Source organism: Corella eumyota, chromosome 1 (genome assembly GCF_963082875.1).
Source record: "Corella eumyota chromosome 1, kaCorEumy4.1, whole genome shotgun sequence".
In the NCBI taxonomy this organism is placed as follows: domain Eukaryota; kingdom Metazoa; phylum Chordata; class Ascidiacea; order Phlebobranchia; family Corellidae; genus Corella; species Corella eumyota.
The window spans coordinates 11,005,669-11,028,428 of NC_137490.1; the positions used below are offsets into that span (position 1 = coordinate 11,005,669).

At 30.3% G+C, this 22,760-nt stretch overlaps 3 protein-coding genes across 3 annotated transcripts; 1 reads left to right on the plus strand and 2 right to left on the minus strand.

Moving 5' to 3' along the window:
• Positions 1-597: 597 nt before the first annotated feature.
• LOC145760726 (uncharacterized) lies at positions 598-6,817 on the minus strand. Its single transcript, XM_082574535.1, has 20 exons — positions 6,736-6,817; positions 6,243-6,365; positions 5,768-5,901; positions 5,056-5,222; positions 4,649-4,752; positions 4,243-4,525; positions 4,137-4,171; positions 3,946-4,060; positions 3,743-3,858; positions 3,362-3,566; positions 3,042-3,255; positions 2,716-2,956; positions 2,477-2,593; positions 2,005-2,382; positions 1,738-1,881; positions 1,455-1,662; positions 1,260-1,369; positions 1,117-1,187; positions 850-1,039; positions 598-695 (listed from the first exon to the last, which is right to left on the minus strand). Exons 1-20 carry the CDS (start codon positions 6,815-6,817, stop codon positions 598-600), a joined length of 3,135 nt encoding a protein of 1,044 aa, XP_082430661.1.
• A 991-nt stretch (positions 6,818-7,808) lies between these two features.
• On the minus strand, positions 7,809-12,997 carry LOC145751752 (uncharacterized). The gene is made up of 12 exons (XM_082567889.1): positions 12,844-12,997; positions 12,376-12,556; positions 12,103-12,232; positions 11,829-11,931; positions 11,492-11,650; positions 11,077-11,293; positions 10,794-10,956; positions 10,300-10,438; positions 9,880-10,120; positions 9,400-9,533; positions 9,053-9,288; positions 7,809-8,945 (listed from the first exon to the last, which is right to left on the minus strand). The coding sequence occupies exons 1-12, from the start codon at positions 12,995-12,997 to the stop codon at positions 8,655-8,657; spliced, it is 2,148 nt and encodes a 715-aa protein (XP_082424015.1). The 3' UTR covers positions 7,809-8,654.
• Positions 12,998-19,082: 6,085 nt separating this feature from the next.
• On the plus strand, positions 19,083-21,274 carry LOC145763601 (layilin-like). Its single transcript, XM_082575086.1, has 6 exons — positions 19,083-19,260; positions 19,351-19,758; positions 19,923-19,970; positions 20,228-20,393; positions 20,555-20,691; positions 20,970-21,274. Exons 1-6 carry the CDS (start codon positions 19,185-19,187, stop codon positions 21,047-21,049), a joined length of 915 nt encoding a protein of 304 aa, XP_082431212.1. The 5' UTR covers positions 19,083-19,184; the 3' UTR covers positions 21,050-21,274.
• Positions 21,275-22,760: the final 1,486 nt, after the last annotated feature.

Below are 22,760 nucleotides of genomic sequence, written 5' to 3' on the forward strand. Positions count from 1 at the left end.
TAAATAAATGTTTGAATACGAGTATGCAATTTACCGGTTTCATCATTTTATTTCGAATCACATTTTTTGTCTGTGCTTTCTGACATTGTATTTTTAACTCTTTGCCAAACCGCAAACCGAAAAAAAATATTACCTAAAATTAATTTGACTAAACGGCAACAGGGTTTGCATTTTGCGGTGGCACTTATTTACCCTTACTACATTGGAGGTTTGTCATTGGTTATTATATAAAACGTAACCACTTGTTTGTAAAAAAATCGGCCACTGTTTCGAACAGTTAAAATGTAATAGTTAACCATAAACAACACAAAAATATATTTTACTTAATGTTATTTTAATTTTCGTTTAAATTAAAAAAAATGGTGTGTTTCAATCTGCCCGTTTTATTAAAAAAATAAATCATTGTTTTGTTAAATGGCTTGCCTAACTCAATGATCAAAAAATAATGGCTGTAAAACAGTCTGAAACTTTATACGAATCCTTTTACAAATCTTTTTCAAAATGATAACAGCGGAAGTTGTAATTTGACTACGACATAAGAAATTTGAATACAAAACATACAGTTTATAAATATAATTTATTAGGCTTAGGAACAGTTTAAGGGCTTGTAATCATGTGTTCTCGACTCTCGGTTTTCCTCATATAAAACATGTTAGAAAACTTCTGGCGAAAACTGGTGTGCTGCAAGGGCGCAGCTAAAAAAATAATATTAAAAGTTAAAAAAATAGTTATGTGATTAAATTATCACACTGATATATAATTTTAGAAACTAACTTTGGCAAACAAAACAAAATGGTTTATTTTAGCCTTTATAATGATAACGTAACTGAGAATAAATCCGTTTTTTACCTTCTAGAACTTCAACACTTCCAAGATATTCGTCGTTGCTATTATCAACAATTTTGATGGTGTTAACTGTATTTTTTACACTGCCAGAACTTGAACGTATAACCGACGGGTCCGAGTTGGAACAGTCGTCAGAACTGGAAGAACTTGACCGATCGAACCCACTGTCACGCGAACTAGTTAGCTTTGTTGTCTACAAAAGTTCAGTAATCAAACTGTGTTTAGTTAATTCGTAGCCTTTTATAGTAGTTGGTTAAAAAAAATACTTACAAAGCTTTTGTAACCCTTCTTATTCACATGGGGAGAACTGTAATTGGGATTAGCAAAGCAATTATTGTTACCTAAACATATCAAAAGGTTTTATTAGAAAGTAACAGGTTTACAAAACCTAATTTAAATTTTCAAACAGTAACCTTTAATCTTTTTTTCGTCTTCTTCAGTAATAGTGGCCAACCTTTTAACCTGTCCATCTTTTTGTTTTCCAGCAAGATAATGCAGATTCACTGTTGTACCTGGCGACCTCCTGGAATAACAACATTTTAATTTACTTTAAACTGACATTTTAACACACAAACACTATCTCGCTATTTACACATAATGGTTCCTACCTGTAGTATTTTCGAAATAGATAAAAGCATATGCAGATAATAACAATCATTGCTATTACAATTGCCACTAGTTTTCCCACGAGCCGATATTTTGTATAAGGAAGGGATACCTTTGTAGAATTGTTGACTGTTACAAGCGTTTTAACTAAGTAATTTGGACAAGTTGAGGTGGTTAGGTCACCGTTTTTGCATTTGCACCATGATGTTTCTGCACATAATAAACAATAAAAGTACGAGTTTGAAAGCTTCACAATTACAAAATGTTTAAAATCAGATAGCGTACTTATGTTTAAATCATTAACGCATGTTCCATGAGGTCCACAGTTTAGTTTATTGCAAGTATAAGGAATGCAGCGCACTTCGTCCGAAGGTTGCCAGACGCCGAGGTCGTCACAAGTTAGAAGATAATCGTAACGAGAAACATCGCCTTTTACATATAAATGTTTAGTTGTAGTCTAATGGTGTTATTATAACTTTAGAACATCCTTTCAACTTATCTATTTTGCGATAGTTACATTTATAGAAATAAAAACAATCAATTACAAGTCACCTTTAACATGCCACCCGTCATGACATCTAAGATGAAGAACCTGTCCATTAGGATATAAAGAAGCCACAAAGCTGTTAATTATAAAGCTATTGGTTAAGCTTGCAATTGGTTTGTTGCATGCAGCTAACTTTGCGAAATATTTTTTCGGTTTTGTTGTCAAATGCGTTTTGGCTAATGATGTAGTTGCCATCGTTGCCGTATTTTCACTAAATTGATTGTATGCAAAAGTATGAACTGTGTTTGTTAAAGAACTAGTTGTTCCTGGTTTTAAATCATTAAAATTTTCTGTGGTAGTTATATCATTTTTTTCTTTTGTAAAGGCTAACGTGATGTTCTCCAAAGATGGTACAATGGTTGTTGTAGTTGAAATTGGCAAAACTGTAAAAAAGAAAATCAAAGATAAATGTTTTAAAAAAAATTAACTAATTCAGGTTAATTATGGCAAAATTTAGATTTTATTTAATTTCTTTACCATTACACGTTTTTCTATCAGTTGAAAGTTTTGAGAATGGGGGACAAAGGCAAGTTGAACTAAATGGTAAGAGAACACACACATGACTACATCCCTTTGAAAAACATTCACTTGGTCCTGTAAAAAGCATTAGGTTGATCTCGATTATTTGTTATAAAAGATCCAACTTTAAATTTGAAGTTTAATAAAGGAAATTAGTTAAGTTGCGTATTCACGACAGCTCTAAACAAGATATTTACCTTGATTTCCATTTAATTGCATTACTGGGTGAGAGATTGTTACTGCAAGCAGGTTTTTGGTCGCGGGAGTTTTTATTAAAGGTTGATGCAATCTGTGATCAAAAGCAGATTTGCCGGTCACAGAATCCACAGCCCATATTTCCTTTGTTGCTTGATCAGTGTAGTACAGCACGTCCTCAAATACAGTCAACGAGAATGGAAATCGCACAAATGCATTATTTAGTTTAGTCGATAGCAAAACCTACAGTAACACATATTGTTAAAAACTACAGGCAAACAAATATCCTTTAAAAAAAGCTTTCAAAGGTTTATAAGCCATAATTTACCCTTATCGTTCTACTATCTAACGACATCATTTTTATGCTGCCCATTTTTAAATTGGATTCGGTCCAGTACAAAACATCAGTGGTTTGATCGACGTCGACACAGTTGATCGAGTTTTCAGACTGAACAACGTTGCGTAAAGAAGAACCATCCATGTTCGACATTCTTATTTTAGAAGATTGCAATGTACTATCTTGCTCCACAAAGATTATTTTTCTGTACGATGAAACTTGTTATACTCAAATACAGAAATATATTTAAATTTGTTTTTAAAATATAGATTTTAATTCTCAAGTTGCAATTTTCACGATTATTAAATTACCGTTTTTGAAAATAAATTGTTATAGAAACAGGAATGTTTAGATCGGCGATGACGTCACAGATAGAAGCTAAATCAGCTTTTTGTTTTCTAGAATCTTCCGAAAAGCTTACGACGCCAATTTTCCCACTTGTGGACCCAGGTGGAAAATATCCAAGATATATATTTCTTGACATCCAATCAAGTTTCATACTTTTTATACCCTTAACTATAAATTATACATAAAATAAATTTGGCGATCTTCAAAAAATGTACTTCGTTTTTGTAGTTAATATATTAAGTTTTTTAAGATATTATTTCGTTAGTTGCCCATTTTTGTTTAAAAAAAAGTTTGAATTATTTTGGAAGTTAATTGGAAAAAATATAGTAAGTTTTATGTTTTACCTTTTAAAAACACTTTTGGACTTTCCCAATCGCTTTGGAATATTTGTATTACACCTGCATTAGAATCCACCCAGACCAATGAGTCTGTTTTTAAATCATAGTCCAGCGAAACTATGCTGTAACATTATTAGATCGTATGTTATAAAACCTTTAAGGGTCTGTGGGCATAAACGTAAACTGTTAAACTACTGTAAAACGTTTACCTAGCATTTGGATTTGTAGTTTTAACTATGACGTCATAATGTATGTTGTGATGACTCTGCGAACGACTTCGAATTTCGTTGTCAGCAGCAAACAACACGGAAGATGAAAAATTGCCTAAAAAAATATATTAACAAGTGCTATCAATATTAAACAAAGTGTATTAAATAAATTACTTTATATTTAAAATCACCTTTTAGTCTGCAAGTGTAGCCGTTATCTGCAAGACTGAAAAACCAAAAAAGTAACTGTAAAGATTTTTTTTTTTAACATTTAAAGTAGGTAAAATTTTACCTTACCTATATCCGTCAAAGCAATAACATCTAGGCCCTTCTGGTGTATTACCACAAGCGTGATCACACACCAACAAGTGTGTTCGGAACTGCAAAAAATCTGGCCACAAGCTTGCATTATTTCTTAAGCGACAGGCATTAAAGTGACACAGATAACTTTCGTCACTCCCGTCTTGGCAATCAAATACTCCATCGCAAGCTTTTGAAACTTTAAGGCAGGTTTCTTGGCAGGAAAACTCGTCAATGCCACAAGGCTTTGTTCCAGAATTTGAATTTAAAGATTTTGTCTCTAAACGTTCAAGCATTTGTTTTTTATTACCAAGGCTTATAATTTAATCTTTACATGCCTTGCCAATTTAAATTGTAATAACACATATATATATATACAACTGGTGATAACACAACCACGTACTCGGCTTTTGCACACCACAGTTCAATTCATCTTCATTGTCATCACAATCTCTGTCGCCATCACATTTCCATTGAGGTTCAATACATTCGCCAGAAGAATTACATCTAAAATATTACCAAAGACCAAAGTTAGTTTAAACAACTACAAAAATTAAATTTTAAAACAATAATGTTATAGGACATCTTTTAAATCTGCAATGCATAATACCGCTATTACCATTAGTTTTAGGGCTTTTTTAATTATTAGCCTTAGTACTACCATTACCGCCAAAACCAGGGTCTTAGATTTCGTATAGCCTATACAAATTAAGAGCAAGAAAAAATGTATTCTAGATCATCAAAATGCGATGGAAAGTTCCAAAACAGTCTTGCATATTTAAAATGTTGATTAACTTGGTCTTTTTTTACCTTACGGTATTTTCTGGACATTCCTGAAAAATTTTAGAGCAATTAAACTCGTCAGAATTATCATCACAATCCAACTCTCCGTCGCAAACATATAGTTTAGGGATACGCTTGCCGTCTAGGCATGTGAAAGAATCGCCTACACCGTGAATTTCGTCAAAAATGATAACCTAAAAAGAATTTAAAATACCAAAGCAAATTTAATTTTGAATATTGATAATCATGCAAAGTAGGTATATCTAAATAACTTGAAAAATAAAAAATCATGTTTACATTGAGTCAGATAGTTAACAAATGTTATGCTGTACGTTAACATCGTTAGCAAGGTTTTTTACATTTTAAATCGAAATTATTAGTCAAATTTACTATACCGCATTACACATCATTACCATTAAACATTGTCAGCTTAAATTGAATTTAAAACAAAGTTTCTATAAAATCTTCGGGTAACTAGTATCATCAACCCATATTACCGAAAACATTTAACCGAATTGACATCCCCCCCCAAAAAAAAAAATTTTTAAAATCACATTTTACTAAAATATATGTCAACCTTTTTTTAGGAAATTAAGAAACAGAAAGAATATAGAGGAAAGCTGATGTCAACATGCATTGCCTGATAGTCGCCAAATTTGTGTTTTGGGGCATACAGATTTCGGTCAAACGTCCATTCAGTAAAATGGTTTTTGATCAAATAAAAGCGATTTATACTAACCGGTGGCCTTTGGCACATTTTTTCGTCCGAGTCGTCCCCACCTCCACAGTCTGCTTCTCCGTTGCATACAAGTCCCTGTGATACACACTCGTTGTTGTCACATGTAAATTCATATGTGTAGCAATCTCTAGGTTCTAAAAACATGCAAAAATTTTATATTTTATACTTTTAAAAACTTTATCAAATCAGACAACCAATTACCTTGTAACTGCTTTAAAAGGCAAAAAAATAAAAGGAGTTTATTGTATTTCTTGAATGTTCTATACACGTGTTTTTAGTAAGCCAAATACATTTAACATTTAGAATATTACCAGTAAAATATTTTATAAAATTGATACTTGATTTACATTTTTTGTTACTGCAAAGTCTTAATAAAACTTTTCCATTGCATTAGGGACATGGTCATTATCCAATAGATTGTCCTGGATAAATTTCCAGTTTTTGCACTTTTTGAGAAAAAACTAAATACACTCACCACATCCGTTTGCGATTCCTTCATCTGATCGATCCTCACAATCAACGACTTCATCACATCTGTAAGATTTTGATATAACTTGTAACCCGTCGGCACATGTCCAAACATTTTGCGACTCGCTCGCTAAATTAACAAAATACTTATCAAAATCAACTACCTTTAGATATCAGCCAACATGAACAAAAAATGAACTAAAATTACTAAACTACATTTTGCTAAGATTTTATATCAACATTTTTTTAAATTAAATGTCATTTTCCGGAGGGTTGGGACAAGTTGGGGTTAGAAAATGTCATTTGGTAAACTAGCGTAATCGACCTTTTTGTTTTAAGTCAAATGATTTTTGCTCAAAAAACAGTTCGGTAATTTTGATATAAATTTTTTTTTTTGAGGTTTAATTTTAGTAGATATGTGCTATTTTAAGTACATTAAAAAACCTATGTTATCACTTAAACCAGAAGTTTACATTACCTAAACTTTAGATAACACATACCTGATTTTCTAGCAAGTATTAAAAGAATGCCACACCATGCTAATGCTCTTCGTAAGTTGAAATTAGAGAAAATCGAATTCATCGATAAAAAAAAAAAATTAAATTGAAATAATAATAATAATTAAAATGAAACGAGTATCTTACAACCTTAACCTAGCTGTGACCAAATAAATGATATAAAAAAACAGCTCTACGACTTCACTGAAAAATTCACCACGTGTTTCAACAAGCGTGGAATTTCAAGCAATAATCGCTTTAAACGAAACCACGCGCAGCTTTTTTACCAACCTCTCTATAAGTCGTTTTTGACCTAGAGTCAACTACATAACTTTTCGTTGTTACAGCAGTATGCCTACTGTTTATCCGTTGTTATTCAATTATGTAATAGTTAAATTGTATGTACACGTTTTACCGGATTTGTGTATGTGACGGTACGGTCGCACTTTTTTCTATTATCATCATTTAAACTGCGTCACTTCATGAATTACTAATCGTTATGTTTACGTTTTGGTAAGGCTATTGTTTGTGTTCGTATTTTTAACGCTGTTTGACTCATTTTTCCCAAATGAATTTTTTTTCATTTTAGTGTTTATTGTTTTTATTTTGAAAAATAAAGTTTAAATAACCCAACTATAGTCTTTGATTTTTTTTTGGAAAAAAAACAACATAATTTTAACAGTTTCATATATATTTTTAAAAATACATCAACCCTAAATATTACGTTAATAGGCACAATTTGGCTAAACAATATTTAAATCAATTTATAAACCATATTTAAAGCAGCGTTAAATATATATAAAAGAGTTAACAACCAGTACAAATAACTATATTCAAATTTGAATTTTTAAGTAAAAAAAAACAAGTATACAAAATAAAGAGCTAATTCGTGCACAGTACTTTATAATATGGCTTCAAAATTTTATAAAGAACTAATACATAAATATTTAATAAAATATATATTTGTTGATAAAAAAAAAGTTTCGCTTTTTAGTATAAGTACCAAAAAACAAGAAAAAAACATTAAACTAACATTAATTGCTTTCTAGATGAGATAAAAAAATTAAGGGTGCAAAATTAAGAATATATATTAAAATCTGTAAAAAAAATAAATTTTCTAATCTTAACAAAATGTAATGCACTTATGTTAATTAAACTTTTGGTCTATAAAGTGACCTGAATAAGTCTAAAAAATTGGCTCTGTTAAGCACAGTGGACTTGCAGACTAAAAATACACAGTGAACGTCCAAAGATACATAATTATGAGATAGCTTAAAAAATAAAAAATTACAGTTCAAATAAAATTTATACATAAAAAAAAGTAAAAAATTTAGTTTCAAAACAATTATTAAAAAAAACAAACAGATGATACATATTGCAACGTTCATTTAAATACTTATAACCAAACAGCCTGTACGTGGAACATGATAATTAAAAACAAATTTAAAAGCAAAATTAAACATAAAATAGAAGCAAAAATTAAAAAATTCTGCAGCATGTGCTTTGAACTGAAATTTTAAAATCATTTAAAGTAAATACCATGATACATAGTTATACCATAAGTCCAAAAAATTAAAAAAATATTTTTAGCAGTTGTTGAATACGCAGTAGCTAGCGTAAGAGAAAGCTTTACTTAACAGAATTTAAAAGCATAAACACTTGTTTATAGGTAGCAAAATAACCCTAAACTTAACAAAAAAGCAGCAAAGCGACCTTTATTAAACTATGTATAAAGTCGCATTATAATATGGCAAGTTTTAAACCAAGTCTGAAAAAAAATGCTTTCGTGAAAAAAAAAATCTTGAATTATTTGTAGTTAGATAAATAAGTTTTAAACAATAATTTTTTAGGAAAAAACTTTAAAAATGGAAAAAAAATATGTTTTTTAATAAATACCTAGAAATGTTTATTTTTATAATGTTTTAATGTAACATCACTGTTTTAGTATTATTTCCAAAATAAGACATTTCGTTAGCACCAAACCTTGCTCCAGGTGGTCCGAAAACATCACCTTGTGAAACTGGATTATCGGGCACTGTCGCAGCTTGCTCGATAATGCGAATTGATGGTGGAGACTCCAACAAGGAGGACATCGTGTGTCCTCCTCTTTCGTCAAAAGTGTCCGAGGAAGATGCGTCTCCTCCACCGCCTCCTCCAAGATGATGATTGTTCTGAGGAGCCAGAACGGATGCGGCGTCATCCCACAAAGATCCCTAACATTTTAAAGCAAAATTTTTGAATTGTCAATAAATAAAAATTACCAAGTTTTGCCTAAGTCCAAAATCAAAATCTTTTTTTAAAGTGATAAAATTAAGTTTACCTGCAACACAGAAAGATCAACCAAACTTGAATCAAGATCAATGTCATGAAGGTCATGACCCGAGCCCGAAATATTGTCAGCGAGTGAACCAAACAATCCGGAACTACCAGATGATGACGTAGTTGATAACGTAGAAGACACGGACGAGTGCTTAAGAAGGGTAGCTAGAGAAGGTATGGGGGTAAAACCTGTGGAAGTTTGTGCAGAGTTAGGAGTGCTACTTATATCGGGCATACCTGTAAAAAAAAATTTATTAAAAATATCGCTCAGAAAACCAATTCTAAAACACTTTTGACAATAAATCATTTATTAAATTTTATCAACAATGTATTCTTGTAAATTGTTACCTATCGGGTAGTTATGGTTTTCGGGAGTTGATGAACCAAATAATTGGCGAGGTTGTCGACAATTGTTTCCACTTAATGCATGGTAAGTGGACGAACTATTTGAAGCTATACGTTGGCCAGGTGTCATCGCATGTCTGCAAGATTGTAATGAGATATTTTACTTTATTTACACGTTTGGTCTTTAATTTTAGTAGGACTTAGTCTGCAGTAGACTTTTGCAGCTTGGGATATAATTCGATTTTAACTAAACAGAAGTGAATACCATTTAATGTGCCTTTCTTAAGGGTGCTACAGCAAGAAAACAAGAAAGATCGGACTCTTGTCTCCAGGTAACATGGTAACAAGTGTTTAAAACTCCTTACTATACTGTGGTTAGATAGTTAACTATAACAGCAGGTTACATAAATAACATTTTTATGACTTTCAGTTTAAAACACACACATTAGTATAAAAAAAAGTATTTAATTTTAAAACAGTTACCTGTAAGGAGTATTATGTTGGGGGTGATAATGTTGTGGGGTTGTGGGAAGCGACGTTGACCCCCCTGGATGAATGTGTCTGGTGTGAGACCCATGCATGTGATGTCGGGGATAATTGGGGTAATATCCACTTTGAGGTGAAGGTATCATTGATAAACCATGACCAGACATACTTAACATTCTTCGTCTTGCTGCTTCCTCATCTGATCTTCTCAACTCTTCCATCTCCCGATCAAATTCCTCTGCAAAAAAATTTATTTTATTTTGGATTACTTAAAAAAAATAGTTTTTAACATGACAAGGCTTTGCAGCAGAATTTTCCCTTCTAAGTTATCTACCTCTACTATAAATTAAAAAATACTCACAAATACCAAATTAAAAAGAAAGTTTAACAAAAAATTATATAAATCAGTTTTTTTACCAGGATTGGCCATGCTTTTTCTAATCGCATCTGGATCTTTTCTCTTCCATTTCTGAACCTCTTCCTCCATCTTTCCAATTTTTGCTGGATTAAGAGCCCACAAACATCCTTTTCTTTGAGTCCCATTAGGTTTTTCAACCTTGAAAAATTGTTTGAGATTTTTAAATACAAAATATTTCAGGCAAAAAAATAATATAATAAACTGCTTAATAATTCATCCCGATCATGATTTTAAACTACATAGAAATTTTTTCTATAATTAAAAGAAAAAAAAATATTGTTGAATTATTACAAATCATTGCATAACTATTTATATATAATGTGCTTATATGTATGTTCAAATTTAGACCTACAAAATAATTAAAACTGCTGTTTGGGTATTTATTGTTGGCAAATATTAGTACAGAGTTGCAACCCTTTTTTTGACAATTAAAATTCTGACCTTGAGACAAGCTATCGACTGGTTATAACAATGACCAAGTTTAAATTAATACCTTTTCAAAACATTTGTTTAATGACAAGTTGTGGCGAACTGAATTTTTCCATCCATCTGGCGCTGTCTTAAAATAAGGGAAGTTTTCCATCATAAAACTGTAAATATCTGACACTGGTAGACAACCAGTTTTGCTGTTCTTTAAAGACATAGCAATCAAGCAACTGTAATTAAAAAAAAGTTTTAAGCATCTTGAATAAAAGGCTAAATCTGTTAAAAAATCCAATTAACACAGAATTTTATTAACATTTTGTAATTTTTGTATTTAACCAAAACCAACTTACCTATAGGAATAAACTGGTTTTGGAAAAACTTTTTGACCTTGGTTATGAAATCTACTGTGATGATAACCTTCATGCATATAAGCTGGGGAACCATATGGAGGAGGGGGGTAAGCATGGTAACCCCCATGTGGGCCATATCTATGTGGACCCATATGATTCATTTGTTGGGGATGGGCATTATGACCACCTTGCTGGTGTAACATATATCTTTGATGAACTAAAATAATGTTAAAAGTTAGATTACTCCAAAAAAGTAATAATTTTAACAAGTTTATTCTTTAGAGTTTTAAATAAAACAACTTTAAAGCAACTTGACCCCAAAAATTAATGCAATTAAACATAAAATAGCCTACAATATAACAAAAAAGAACTTGGATATAATTTATGAATTAGAACCAACAAAATCAAGTTTTACCATCAACGTTTGGGTTTGGCTGGATTGGAGTATAACGTGTTTGAACTCTTGTATCATTGGTCACTAAAATTGCTGTTTGGTTGATTGTTTGTATGTTGTCTTTGTTTGAAATTGGAAAAGACAATGTTGTGGTAGGACTATTTAAAAGTTCAGTCATTCCTAAATAAAACAGACGAGCATGTACAGATAGTAAATGTTATCATCTTTAAAAATTATAAAAAAAAATTTAAAAAAATTACCGGTACTTAATCAATAATGATTGATCATTTACTGAATAGAGTTAATAGTTAACTAAACTATTAAGAAATCTTTATATTAGTTCTTGTTGTTTACTTACCACCTGGAACAGTTTGATTGTTTAGCTGGTTCATAACTTGAAATTGCTCGGAAATGTTTGAAGGTGGTGCACCAGCAGTAGCAGGCCCTCGTTGCAAGGCTTGCTAAAAAACATTTAAAATTATAATAAATTAGATTCCGATAAATAATTTAAAATTTACATAAACGACCGAAAGGTTATGTTTTAAAAAGATAATAAATTAAAAATTGTTAATTGATCACAAAAATATATCATAAATTTTTTTTATTAATTTTATTTTTAAATATTGACCCACTTGAACGTCAACTGTAGTTAACCAAGATAAGTTCGACAAATCGTTTTGTTCTGATTTATGCACCAAACACTCTACAGGCAAGTTTTCACTTGCCTCAACATTTGGGTATTGCTTAACAGAAAAACATCCACTGCAAAAAAAATAGAAAAAATAATAAATCATAAAAAAGTATTATCTAGTAAAAATGGAAAAGAATTTTTAAACATAAAATTTCTTAAAAACTTCTAAAACTATGATTACGAAAAAAAATTATAGAATAAAATTAAAATGAACCTTATTTCCCCGGGATTATTTGGTTTAGATATTTCAGTTTGATTGGGTTGATAAATAATTTGTAATCTGGAAGGTCCACATATTGGTGGAAATGTGTTGTTTATTTCATTGTATTCCTTATTGATTGGTTCTTTTTTCACCATTGAATCAATACTGTTCATTACTTTTTCAAGTTCAGATTCTATGAAAAAAAAAAACTCAAAAATAATTTAACACCAAATTATATAAAACAAAAAATTATTTTAACATGCAATTTTAAGGGTATTTATAAAACTATGTATACAAATAATATAAGAAAATAGTAAAAAATAGTTTTATCCCAAACGTAATATTAAATAAATAATTAATTTTGACATTTTTTCTTTGCCAAATTATTAGAATTCAAATTGTACATCTTTTTATTTCTTTACTTGATGCCCAAAAAACCTAACTAAATATAAAAAAAAATTATATACTTGTTTTTCTTACCGGTAGTATGAGGACAAGACTGGGAAGAAATTGTTAAACAATTTGTTGAAGCAGCATTTTTGTGATCATTATCAGATTGATTCAAAATTTTGTTCATTTCTGATCTTAAATCACTTTGAATTAAATCCTCCAAATCTGGCTCTTCAAAATCCATATTCTATTTTTTTTTTAAATTTATTTAATTATTTATATTAAATTTATCTCATTTTTAAAATGGTAAATTTTTAATAACACCTTAGCAGCCTAAATTCTTAAAAAATTTATTTAAAATAGTTATTAATAAAATTAAATCTATCTAATTTAATGTTAATTATTGAAATTGTATATTCTTCTACATATTTCTGTGATTTTTCAATGTTTAAGTTTTATTTAAAAACATATTTTAAAAACCAATTAATATGAATTAATACAATGCACTTTATTTCTATACTATACGTTCAGTTATGACAACGCTCTAGCGATCGGGCAACCGACTGTGGCCCTTCATATTTAAAAACATTCAGATATTATCGTGAACGTCAAAATTCCATTTAAATTCAAAAATAGCGTTTAAAATTTCCGGGCAACTAACACGTGATCGAAATGAACGAATCCCATTGGTTGATAGTTTACACACTTCAACGTGTATCAAGTGTCAATGAACAACTATGTTATTCGGGGATTCCCCAATCATTATATTTTAAAGGTATTCCGATATTAATATCAGTTATACTCTTTTTTATATTAGTTATTAAAAGTAACGTAAATGTAAGTTTTTTAGTTTAATTTGTGTTTGCTTTTATTGCTATATGTATTATTTTAACATTTACTAAAAAAAAGTTACTATAGAAATCAAATAAAATAAAACAGCTGATAATTTTATCACTGTCTGTTCTGAGTCTAATTCTATCTTTTCGATTTTCTTGGCAGAGTAGACGTATAGGCTAAGAAAATGGTAAGAAAACAACATTTTTAATCTTATTAGCATTAATATAACTATTTTTCTTAAATAAAACACATTACCAACATTACCATTAGGTGATTTAGTTTCGAAAATTATGTATGCGAAGTCAAACTTAACGGATTTATTTGGATAAACCTAATAAACCATTTAACAACAAAACACATGTAAACAAAAATATAAATGAAAGCTTACGTTTTTATTAAAATTTAACCATTTAAATAAAAGTAATAGACCGTTCTAAAAAATTTTGTAATTGCTATTTTTAACAAACCTAACTCGCAAACAAATTTAACTCAATTGTAAAATATGAACTTATTATTTTCAGGCACCGAATAAGTCCTTTCGCATTAAAAGGCATTTGGCCAAAAAACAAAACCAGAATCGACCAATTCCACAATGGGTTCGAATGAAGACTGGAAATAAAATAAGGTATGGTGATGTGTTTCTGTAATTTGTAAACTTAACAAGAAAATGTTAAATATTTTTGTATAAATATATACTCTTGATATATATATTTGTCACCTCTTATTTTATATTGTCAATTATTGTTATTATTTTTGGTATATATGGGTTAATTTTGTGCTGGAATTATTAAACTAATTTTAAAATAGTTTTAAAGTTAGTCACATAAATCAGAAAATGCATATCTCATAGCAACTTCCTTGATACCTTAAACTTTAAGTGATAACCTGTATATCTGATAATTTTATGAGTTAAAATGGGTAATTATAAATTCCCCATGACCTTTAGCCCAGATCTCTAAATAAAAATTAAATTTTCTTCTCTGCAAAAATAATTTATATTACCATATAGTTTGTTTTACATATTTCCCCTATTACTTGCACCACTAAGTTTAGTATATTTTAATTTCTGATTTGTTGGAATTGCTGCATTGTAAAATTATTGCTATTTTTATTTTTTTTAGATACAATGCCAAGAGACGTCATTGGCGAAGAACTAAGCTTGGATTGTAAGCTTTTCTTCAACTGCAAAAAAACAAAAATTTTTCTATTTCTTTTTATTGTTTTAAACCTTATTTCTTGATTCTGCAACTGACTAAAGAAAAAGAAACTATTGCTTAGTTTCATTGTAATTAATTTGACATCTCGACCTTAGCTGTCAAATCATTTAACAATGGTTAAATAAAACAATACATTTGAAATTGGAGATCTCGTGTGTTCTGTTATTTGTGTGTCGTTGTTTATTGTAGACAAAATCCTTACCATAAAATTTATCTGACAAAAATAACCTAAAATCATAAGGTTGACATATATACAATGTCGATATTACAGTTATTATGAAACTTAGAAAGTATTTTTTTGCATTAGAAAAAAAAAATAGTTGTTTATTGTTGGGAATAAAAGTTAAATAATGAGCCTTTTAAAAACGAATAATGGTAGAAAACATGTGGTACATTGTTAACTTAGACAATGCCCATTACTTTTTATTTGGTATGGTTCTCATTGTTTTAATTCAAGGCATTTTTATCGCACCGGTACGACTACTATCGGTTTACTGGTACACCCGGCCGCATACTATATTACCTATTCAAGTCACTAAGCAACAATTTATGTTCACAATGAACGAAGGTATGCACCAATTTCCAACTGGAAATAGATTTCTAGTTAAACGTTTCCGATTACAAGAAACTAACCTCTTTTAAGGAATTCTAATCCTATTGTTAAAATTAAACGATCAGTTGAATAAAAAGGATGTGATCGAAGCAGTATCTAAATAACTTTGATAACTATAAAATATACATTGCAATAAGTAGATTTTTAACACAACACCCGTCGTTTTTATGTCTGTTAAGTAAAACATTTTATTGCTAAAAAAACAAATCTGTCCGGCAGTGTGGCGAACCGGTCATGGCGTCGGACTACGAGCCGAAATGTTTCGGGTTCGAGCCTCACCAACGTCCCACTATTCGCCCTTGAGCCCGGCGTTTACGGATAGCTTAAAACACGCTATAACAGCACGATCCTTCCCCAATAAAAAATATAAAACCTATCACCTTAAGGTAATATAGAAAAAAAATAAAAAATAAAATAACAAATCACTTATTGAAAGAAATAGGCCATATTGTGCATGTAATAATGTTATAACACACCTTTGTTAATAGAAACATCATAGAGTTTCAATGCGAGGAATATTTTAATAAATGTTTTACGTTTGTAGTCAGCACTTGAAAATATAAAACCTATTCCGATCAAACACGCAACTATATACGTTATGTATTTAAAGTTGATTTAATTAACAACTAGGCTAACCATAAACAAGTTACTTATGTATGTGGTATAGCGTAACTTTAAACTGTAAATTTTACATGGTTGGAAGTTTACACTTGAAAATTTAAGGAACTGATTGAAGCGAAAACGCCAATTAACACAACACTCAAGGCAAAAACGAAGGTCGGATGATTAGCCAAATTCCAGCTTTTTAACAGAAAAAATGTAACTTGTGAAATCCATTTCTAAAATGTAAGCAATTGCGACAAGACGTTAATTTATAAGTTTATTTTTGTTTTCTTTTGTTAATTAATTTTCAGTTTCCAGTATGGCATCGATTGAGACCAAACTAGAACAAAACTACCTGCAGTGTTCAATATGCTGCGATCAATTTACCAAACCACGAGTTCTAAACTGCCAGCATTCGTTCTGTCATAAATGCTTAGAAGGTGAAACTATTTTTTAAAGTAAAACAATTATACATTAAACTGTTACCATTTTTGATTATGAAAAAAATATTTTGTGTTGTGATAAAAGGTTGTCTCAAAGCGTCCAAGGAAAATTCTATAAAATGTGCAATTTGTCGGAAAAAAACAACCATTCCAAGAAAGGGATTACGAGAAATTCCTGAGAATTTCATGATCGTTAGCTTGCTACAAATGCTTAAGGACAGTAAAGTAAAGAACAGAATACTAGTAATGTAGTAATTGCAACGTTATCGAAAATAAAAGTCAAAGCTAATTTGATAGCAAACCTTAATGCATCATATTTATATGAATACATGTACATTTTCGTGATAAAAAAAGATTTATGCGTGTTAATTAACAAACATGTTATTATTTAGATCAGCAAGTCAAAAGCCACTTCTTTAAAGCCAACTACATCAAAAAAGACGAATGCAAAGCCTCCTACACCTAAAGTAAAAACCGCTGCACCAAAAGTCAAGACCCCTAAGAGTATAAGCACAGCTGCAAAAAATGCTAAAGCAAAACAAGCATTACCAGCCCTCTCTAAAAAGGTACAGCTTAAATCAAGGGACATCAACGACAACAAGCAAGTAGCTACAGGTAAAGTAAATCGGGCAAAAGCGAAGGAACCGACATCGGGAAAAAGCTCTGCTGGATGCTGCAAAGAAAAAAGTAAAATAAACAACAAGCCATGTCAAAAATCAAAATGCTTTAAGATTAATGTACGAGTAGATGAGTCGTTTTCGGTAAGTTAGTTTACCGTTCTCGCATGCAGTTTAACAAAAATAAAAAATTGGGCCCAATATAAGGTAATAAGGTAAACATTTAAACTTTAAACTAAGAGTGAAGATAGCATGGAAGAACTGACGCCCAATGACGATAGTTCAACAGATTCAGACTCAGACAGCAGCGAATTTGAGAGTGATTCGAACGATAGCAACTCTTCGGAATACACTGATACTTCATACGAGGTTTTGTCTGGAATTGAAAGCAGTTACTTAAACAGTAATGATGACAGTGATTCAAGTTCAGAAGACGATTGCCCACCTACACCTCACTTGCAGAGCTTTATGGGGATCAATGTCAGCGCAAAAGTAAAAAAAAAAACAATGTTTGTTGCCAGCGTTTTGCATATAATGGGCTGTTAATTGTATCTGTATAAATTTTAACTTTATTTTTATATTAGGTTTTGGTTTTCACGGAAAAAGGAAAGATATGTAAAGGAACCGTACGTGTGTTGGAAAAATTTAAGCGAAAGCCCAATTGCTTGTCTGCTGTTTATGCCGGCGTAGAACTGGTGAGTTAACAAGTCATTCTGTTAATACTTTTAAGCAAACCTTTTGGTGGATGTATTGATGTGGTGGTTAAAACTCTAGGCTTAATACTAGTACCATTTTTTTGATTTTTGCTGCTTCCATGTTGTAGCGCCCTTGAGTAAGCCGCTATACTTAGTATAACCTTCTGTTGAGCCAAGCCCAATTAGCGGATTAAGTATCGGGCAATTATATTTAATAATGTATCAAAGTAAATAAAAAAAACTTGATTTAAATATATGCAAATTGCCTTATAACTCCTATGATTGCAGCAAGCAGATACAAAACATGTTACCACGGCCGATTTGAACAGAGATATGCACGACAGTTACTTGTATTCTTGGATTAACATGTTCGATAAACCATGCACTGTGGTCCGGGTTGACCAATGTTGCCCAACTTCATTTTACGACTCTGTTGCAGCAACAATCGAGTAGTTACAAAAGCCTATTCAATTGCAATTCACTGTGTATTCAATGTATATTTTGACAGTTCATTTAAACGTATATTAAAATTCTTTATTTAAAAAATTGTACTTGTTAATGGCGTTTCTGAGTGTTTTTTGCATATATAAGATTCAAATATTGTAAATAACTAAACGTGTGTATGTGTGGTTTTTTGTTGATAAAATGTAAATTGAAATACCATCTGTTTTTCCCATGTCATTTGTGAAAAATTAAAGTTTAGGTATAAACACCTTTTTTATAATACCTGTGACATAAAAATAGTCGATATATAAAGTAAAACCACCGTTTAAAAATGATTTTCAGGTTTTGTTTTAAAACAGAATGTTAACTGCGGTAGCTATTTGTTAACAACGTTTAAACAGTGCCAATCTTTAAAAAATGCAAGTATAAATATAAGGCCATGACACAACAGCCCTAAATAGACAATTTTTATATATTTATTGGTATTATTTGTGCGTGGGATTCCATGAATTATCGCAGCCGCACACGTAAAAACTTAAACTAATTTTTCAAATTGCGATATTGAAAAAGCTAAAAAAAATGATTTTTTAAATTAGGCGAAATTAATAACACCTAAACGTGATAAGTTTTTTATGATGATAATGGACAGCTTTTTAATAAATTTTGTTCAACACTTTTTTCAGTGGCTTTTCCACTTATGCATAGTTTTGTTCAGAATTTAAAAATAACCTAGGTTGCAATAATTGAATTTTATGTTAAAATAACATTGACTCATTTCGTTTAAATGGACGTGTAATATCCGATACACTTTAGTGGAAAGTTATATAAAAATATGTTTTTTTCCAACGAAGACCAAGCTATACATTTAACTCGAAAAAATGGTATTTGTAAAATATTACACGAAATTTTTATAAGTTATATTCGATAGCAAGATTATTTAATATCAAATTTGAATTTTGAAAATGACTAAGTTTCTGATTGCGATTGTTTTACTGCTTAGTTTGGTGGCAAACTACAATACGTTAGCCAACAAAACAGGTAAGTTTTTTTTTATTTAAAATTTATTTGAATTATGTTTCTATATGAATTATGTTTTTATATTTATTATTTTTTTATTACTGATTTTAGATAAAACGATATTCTTTGACAACATGAAAATAATATTTCACCTACAATTAGTTGATAATGAAGATGCACAGAATTTATGTCACAAAGATGGATACATACTGGCGTCAATAGATAACCCAGAAAAACAGTTAACTATTGAAAACCAACTAAGAAAAATGCAAATAACTTCAAACACGAATTTTGGTTTTTGGACTGGTGCTTTTCGACAAAGGTTCTCTAATAACTGGTATTGGCCCAATGGCAGGCCGCTTGTTTATAGGAATTGGGCGAATCGCCAGCCTAACGGACTCAAGTTTTTTACGTATTGCCTTTACATCGGGTTTTCAACTGCAGGCTCTAAACTTGGAGCGTTCGGCAAATGGTATGACGAAAATTGTTATATGAACAACTACTACATTTGCGAAAAAGGTAATAAAAATACAATACTTTTGTTTTAAAGTTTGTTTTTGAAAATAAATTTTTATTTTTTGATAAATTTCCAAATAATTAAAATTCAAATATTACACATTTTTTAATAAACCCGTTTTAATTTTCATGCTGTTTCACTTAAAATATTATTGTGTTTATTTTAGAAATCTGTTCGGACTGTTCCCCAATACAAAACGAAACCCTCAGTATGGGTAAGACATTTGTAACTTTATTTTAACCTTACCCTGGGCTAAATAAACAGGAGATAGATGTTATTTTATAGCCCCGTTTAAGTTGCTATCGTAGTCACTTTTTACGCTTTGGAGCAAGTAAATGCCACCCAAATTTAAATTTAAAGTATTGTTTACTATTTGTATGATTTAATATATGTCACTTTATAAGTAGAATATAAAAAATGAGTGTCTTTTATTTTAAACTTGATTATCAACATGCCATTATTACGTCACAGTTATGCCAGAAACCACAATCGCTACTCCTTCTTTACCTGAAACAACATTTTTCACAACAGCCGAAGCAAGTCCCCAATTTAACACGGTGTTCATTGCAATTGGGGTTATTACAGCAACGTTCTTACTTATCTTAACATTCATTGGGGTTAAAAAACTACAAACCTAGTAAGTTAGCAAAATAGGAATAAAAAAACGTCATTTACCTAGAATAAGTATTTTTTAACCCCCGCTTACCTCAACTTTGCTCTGGAAAATCCCCTTTAACTTTTATAATAATGTATCGGCGAATTCCTGTTTTACTTTATTTAAATACAGTTTCTTTTTAGTTACACGCAAAACAATTCTTCATTTACAACGGCATGGAGAAATATTACTTCACGACAATCTATAACTAATGACAACAGAACATATGTAAGCGCTAATGTAGCACGCAACAATCCAAGAGCTGCACCAAAAATGATTGGTAAAGATAACCTATTTTTATAAATAATTTTTCTGTAAATATTTTTTCATTTGTTTTAAATCAAATTAAGCGAATCCGTTTTTTAGCCAAAATAAGTGATCAAAATAGTTTACGTGCAGTATCAGTCTATAAAATGTATTGACTGAATGATAATTTCTAAAGCCTTTTAAATATAATAACGAGACTAGTAAACATTTACGGGTTCAGAATATATTTTTATTAGGTGATTTCAGTAGACACCAAACAATAAGATTATAAATTTAAATTACTTTCTTTAGCAGACGAGCCGCACTACGAAGAAGTAGAATGGAAACAAGATGGTGGGTATATCGAAATAAATTTCACAGAACAAAATTAAATGAACGTTGATTATTGATTGTTACCACTGAATTTTTAAATAAGTTTACGATTTTAATTTTGGTGTTGACTTTAGAGTTAAAACTTTAACTTTAAGAAAACTTTATCTTTTCTAAAATTTTATGTTGTTGCTGACAAAGTTAAATTTGGTTTTTTACTATATATATAATATCATCATCAATTTGTAAGTTATTGTTTTTAACTTTTTTGCTATAAATATATCCATCTCGCGTTCTTTATATGTAAATAAAAAATTCATGTTTCAAACGACCGTTTAATGAGGCAGTAAATTCAGTCGCGCAATATCACCATTTGTTTAAACAACACCACTTTGCAAACACACTTACCTGTTGCTCGATGAAAATAAAATTGATTTAATAATGAATGCCAGCCAGAGATTGAGGTTGTTAAGGCATATTAGTTATAGAGATTAATCAAAGGATAATCAACAACTTCAATAATCAGTGCCTAATAAAAGAAAGTTAGAAATATAAATAAATAATATTACTGAATTTTACATTTACAGATATAATGCAAATCTAAAAGTATTTTTTGGTAAAATTTTAAATATTTTCGATCTACAATGAAGTTGTCGTTTAATGTGCTTGCACTGGCCTTCTGTATTTTTTGGATATTTATTTTTCAAGGATATTGCCAACAAGGTAGTTTTATATATAGTTCAATTACATAAAACCTAAGATCATTCGTCAATCTATAAGTATTAGGAATAAATACAAGGATAGGTTACGTATGTTAGTCTTACCGCAACATCCACTTTGTAAAATATCAATTAGGCTACTGTTAAGTTTATTATTCAAAACTATAACATTTTTTTACTATTTTTGCAGTTCCAAACGCGACAATATTCCATAATGGAATTTTTCTAAAGTTCTACAGAGTATCTTTAATGTTTAATGAATCGCAACAAGAATGCGAAAACGACAATGCAAGTTTGGCTATCGTTAAGAACAAAGAAACACAATCTGTTATTTATGATCAACTTAAAATATGGGCAGACCAAGAAAACACAACAAACGTAACTAATGGATATCCATATGGTTTCTGGGTTGGGGGGTATTTAAACAAAACTACTAATAAATGGTACTGGCTTGATGGAACTGAAATACCGTGCATAGATCGATCTATGTGTAATTTTAATTGCTCTTCAACTGGATATTCAAATTGGTATTCAAGTGAACCAAATGACTGCGGTACCCAAGAACACGGAATTATAGTCAATTCATTAAAGGAATTTATAGATTTTCGAAATGTAACAACCAACACGCTTGGTTATTGGATCGACGAACCCCAAACAGATTGGGAATTTAAATCCTTCATTTGTCAGAAAGGTTTTACTATTAAATCTAATTTAGTTTACTATTAGATTAGCAGCATTTATTATAAACAAGTCAAAATGTTAAATTAAATTTAAAAAAAGTATAAATTGTTAGATGTTTGTGCGGATGCTCCTTGCGAAATTTATCAAGAATGTAAAGTTGGGTTGGCCAATTACACTTGTGAATGCCCGTTTAACACAACTGGAAAATTTTGCAATGAAACAGGTTAAATTGCATGTTATACATCTAAAAAAGCTATAAATATTTGTTATTTAGAAAAAGTAACTTCCGTTATTTTGACTTCTTTTTATGTCTTTTCTATTTCAGGATAAAATATATGATATAAGACTAGGTTTGACTTGGCTAAAAAAGCGG

Coding starts and splice junctions, on each gene's coding strand:
- LOC145760726 (XM_082574535.1), bottom strand. CDS start 6,817: ATGAATTCGATTTTCTCTAATTTCAACTTACGAAGAGCATTAGCATGG. Junction 2,383..2,476: donor TGATAGAAAAACGTGTAATG/GTAAAGAAATTA, acceptor TCTTTTTTACAG/TTTTGCCAATTTCAACTACA. Junction 1,882..2,004: donor TGACGGGTGGCATGTTAAAG/GTGACTTGTAAT, acceptor TATATGTAAAAG/GCGATGTTTCTCGTTACGAT.
- LOC145751752 (XM_082567889.1), bottom strand. CDS start 12,997: ATGGATTTTGAAGAGCCAGATTTGGAGGATTTAATTCAAAGTGATTTA. Junction 12,557..12,843: donor GTCTTGTCCTCATACTACCG/GTAAGAAAAACA, acceptor TTTTTTTCATAG/AATCTGAACTTGAAAAAGTA. Junction 9,289..9,399: donor AAACCATAACTACCCGATAG/GTAACAATTTAC, acceptor TTTTTTTTACAG/GTATGCCCGATATAAGTAGC.
- LOC145763601 (XM_082575086.1), top strand. CDS start 19,185: ATGACTAAGTTTCTGATTGCGATTGTTTTACTGCTTAGTTTGGTGGCA. Junction 19,759..19,922: donor CTACTACATTTGCGAAAAAG/GTAATAAAAATA, acceptor TGTTTATTTTAG/AAATCTGTTCGGACTGTTCC. Junction 19,971..20,227: donor AAACGAAACCCTCAGTATGG/GTAAGACATTTG, acceptor ATTACGTCACAG/TTATGCCAGAAACCACAATC.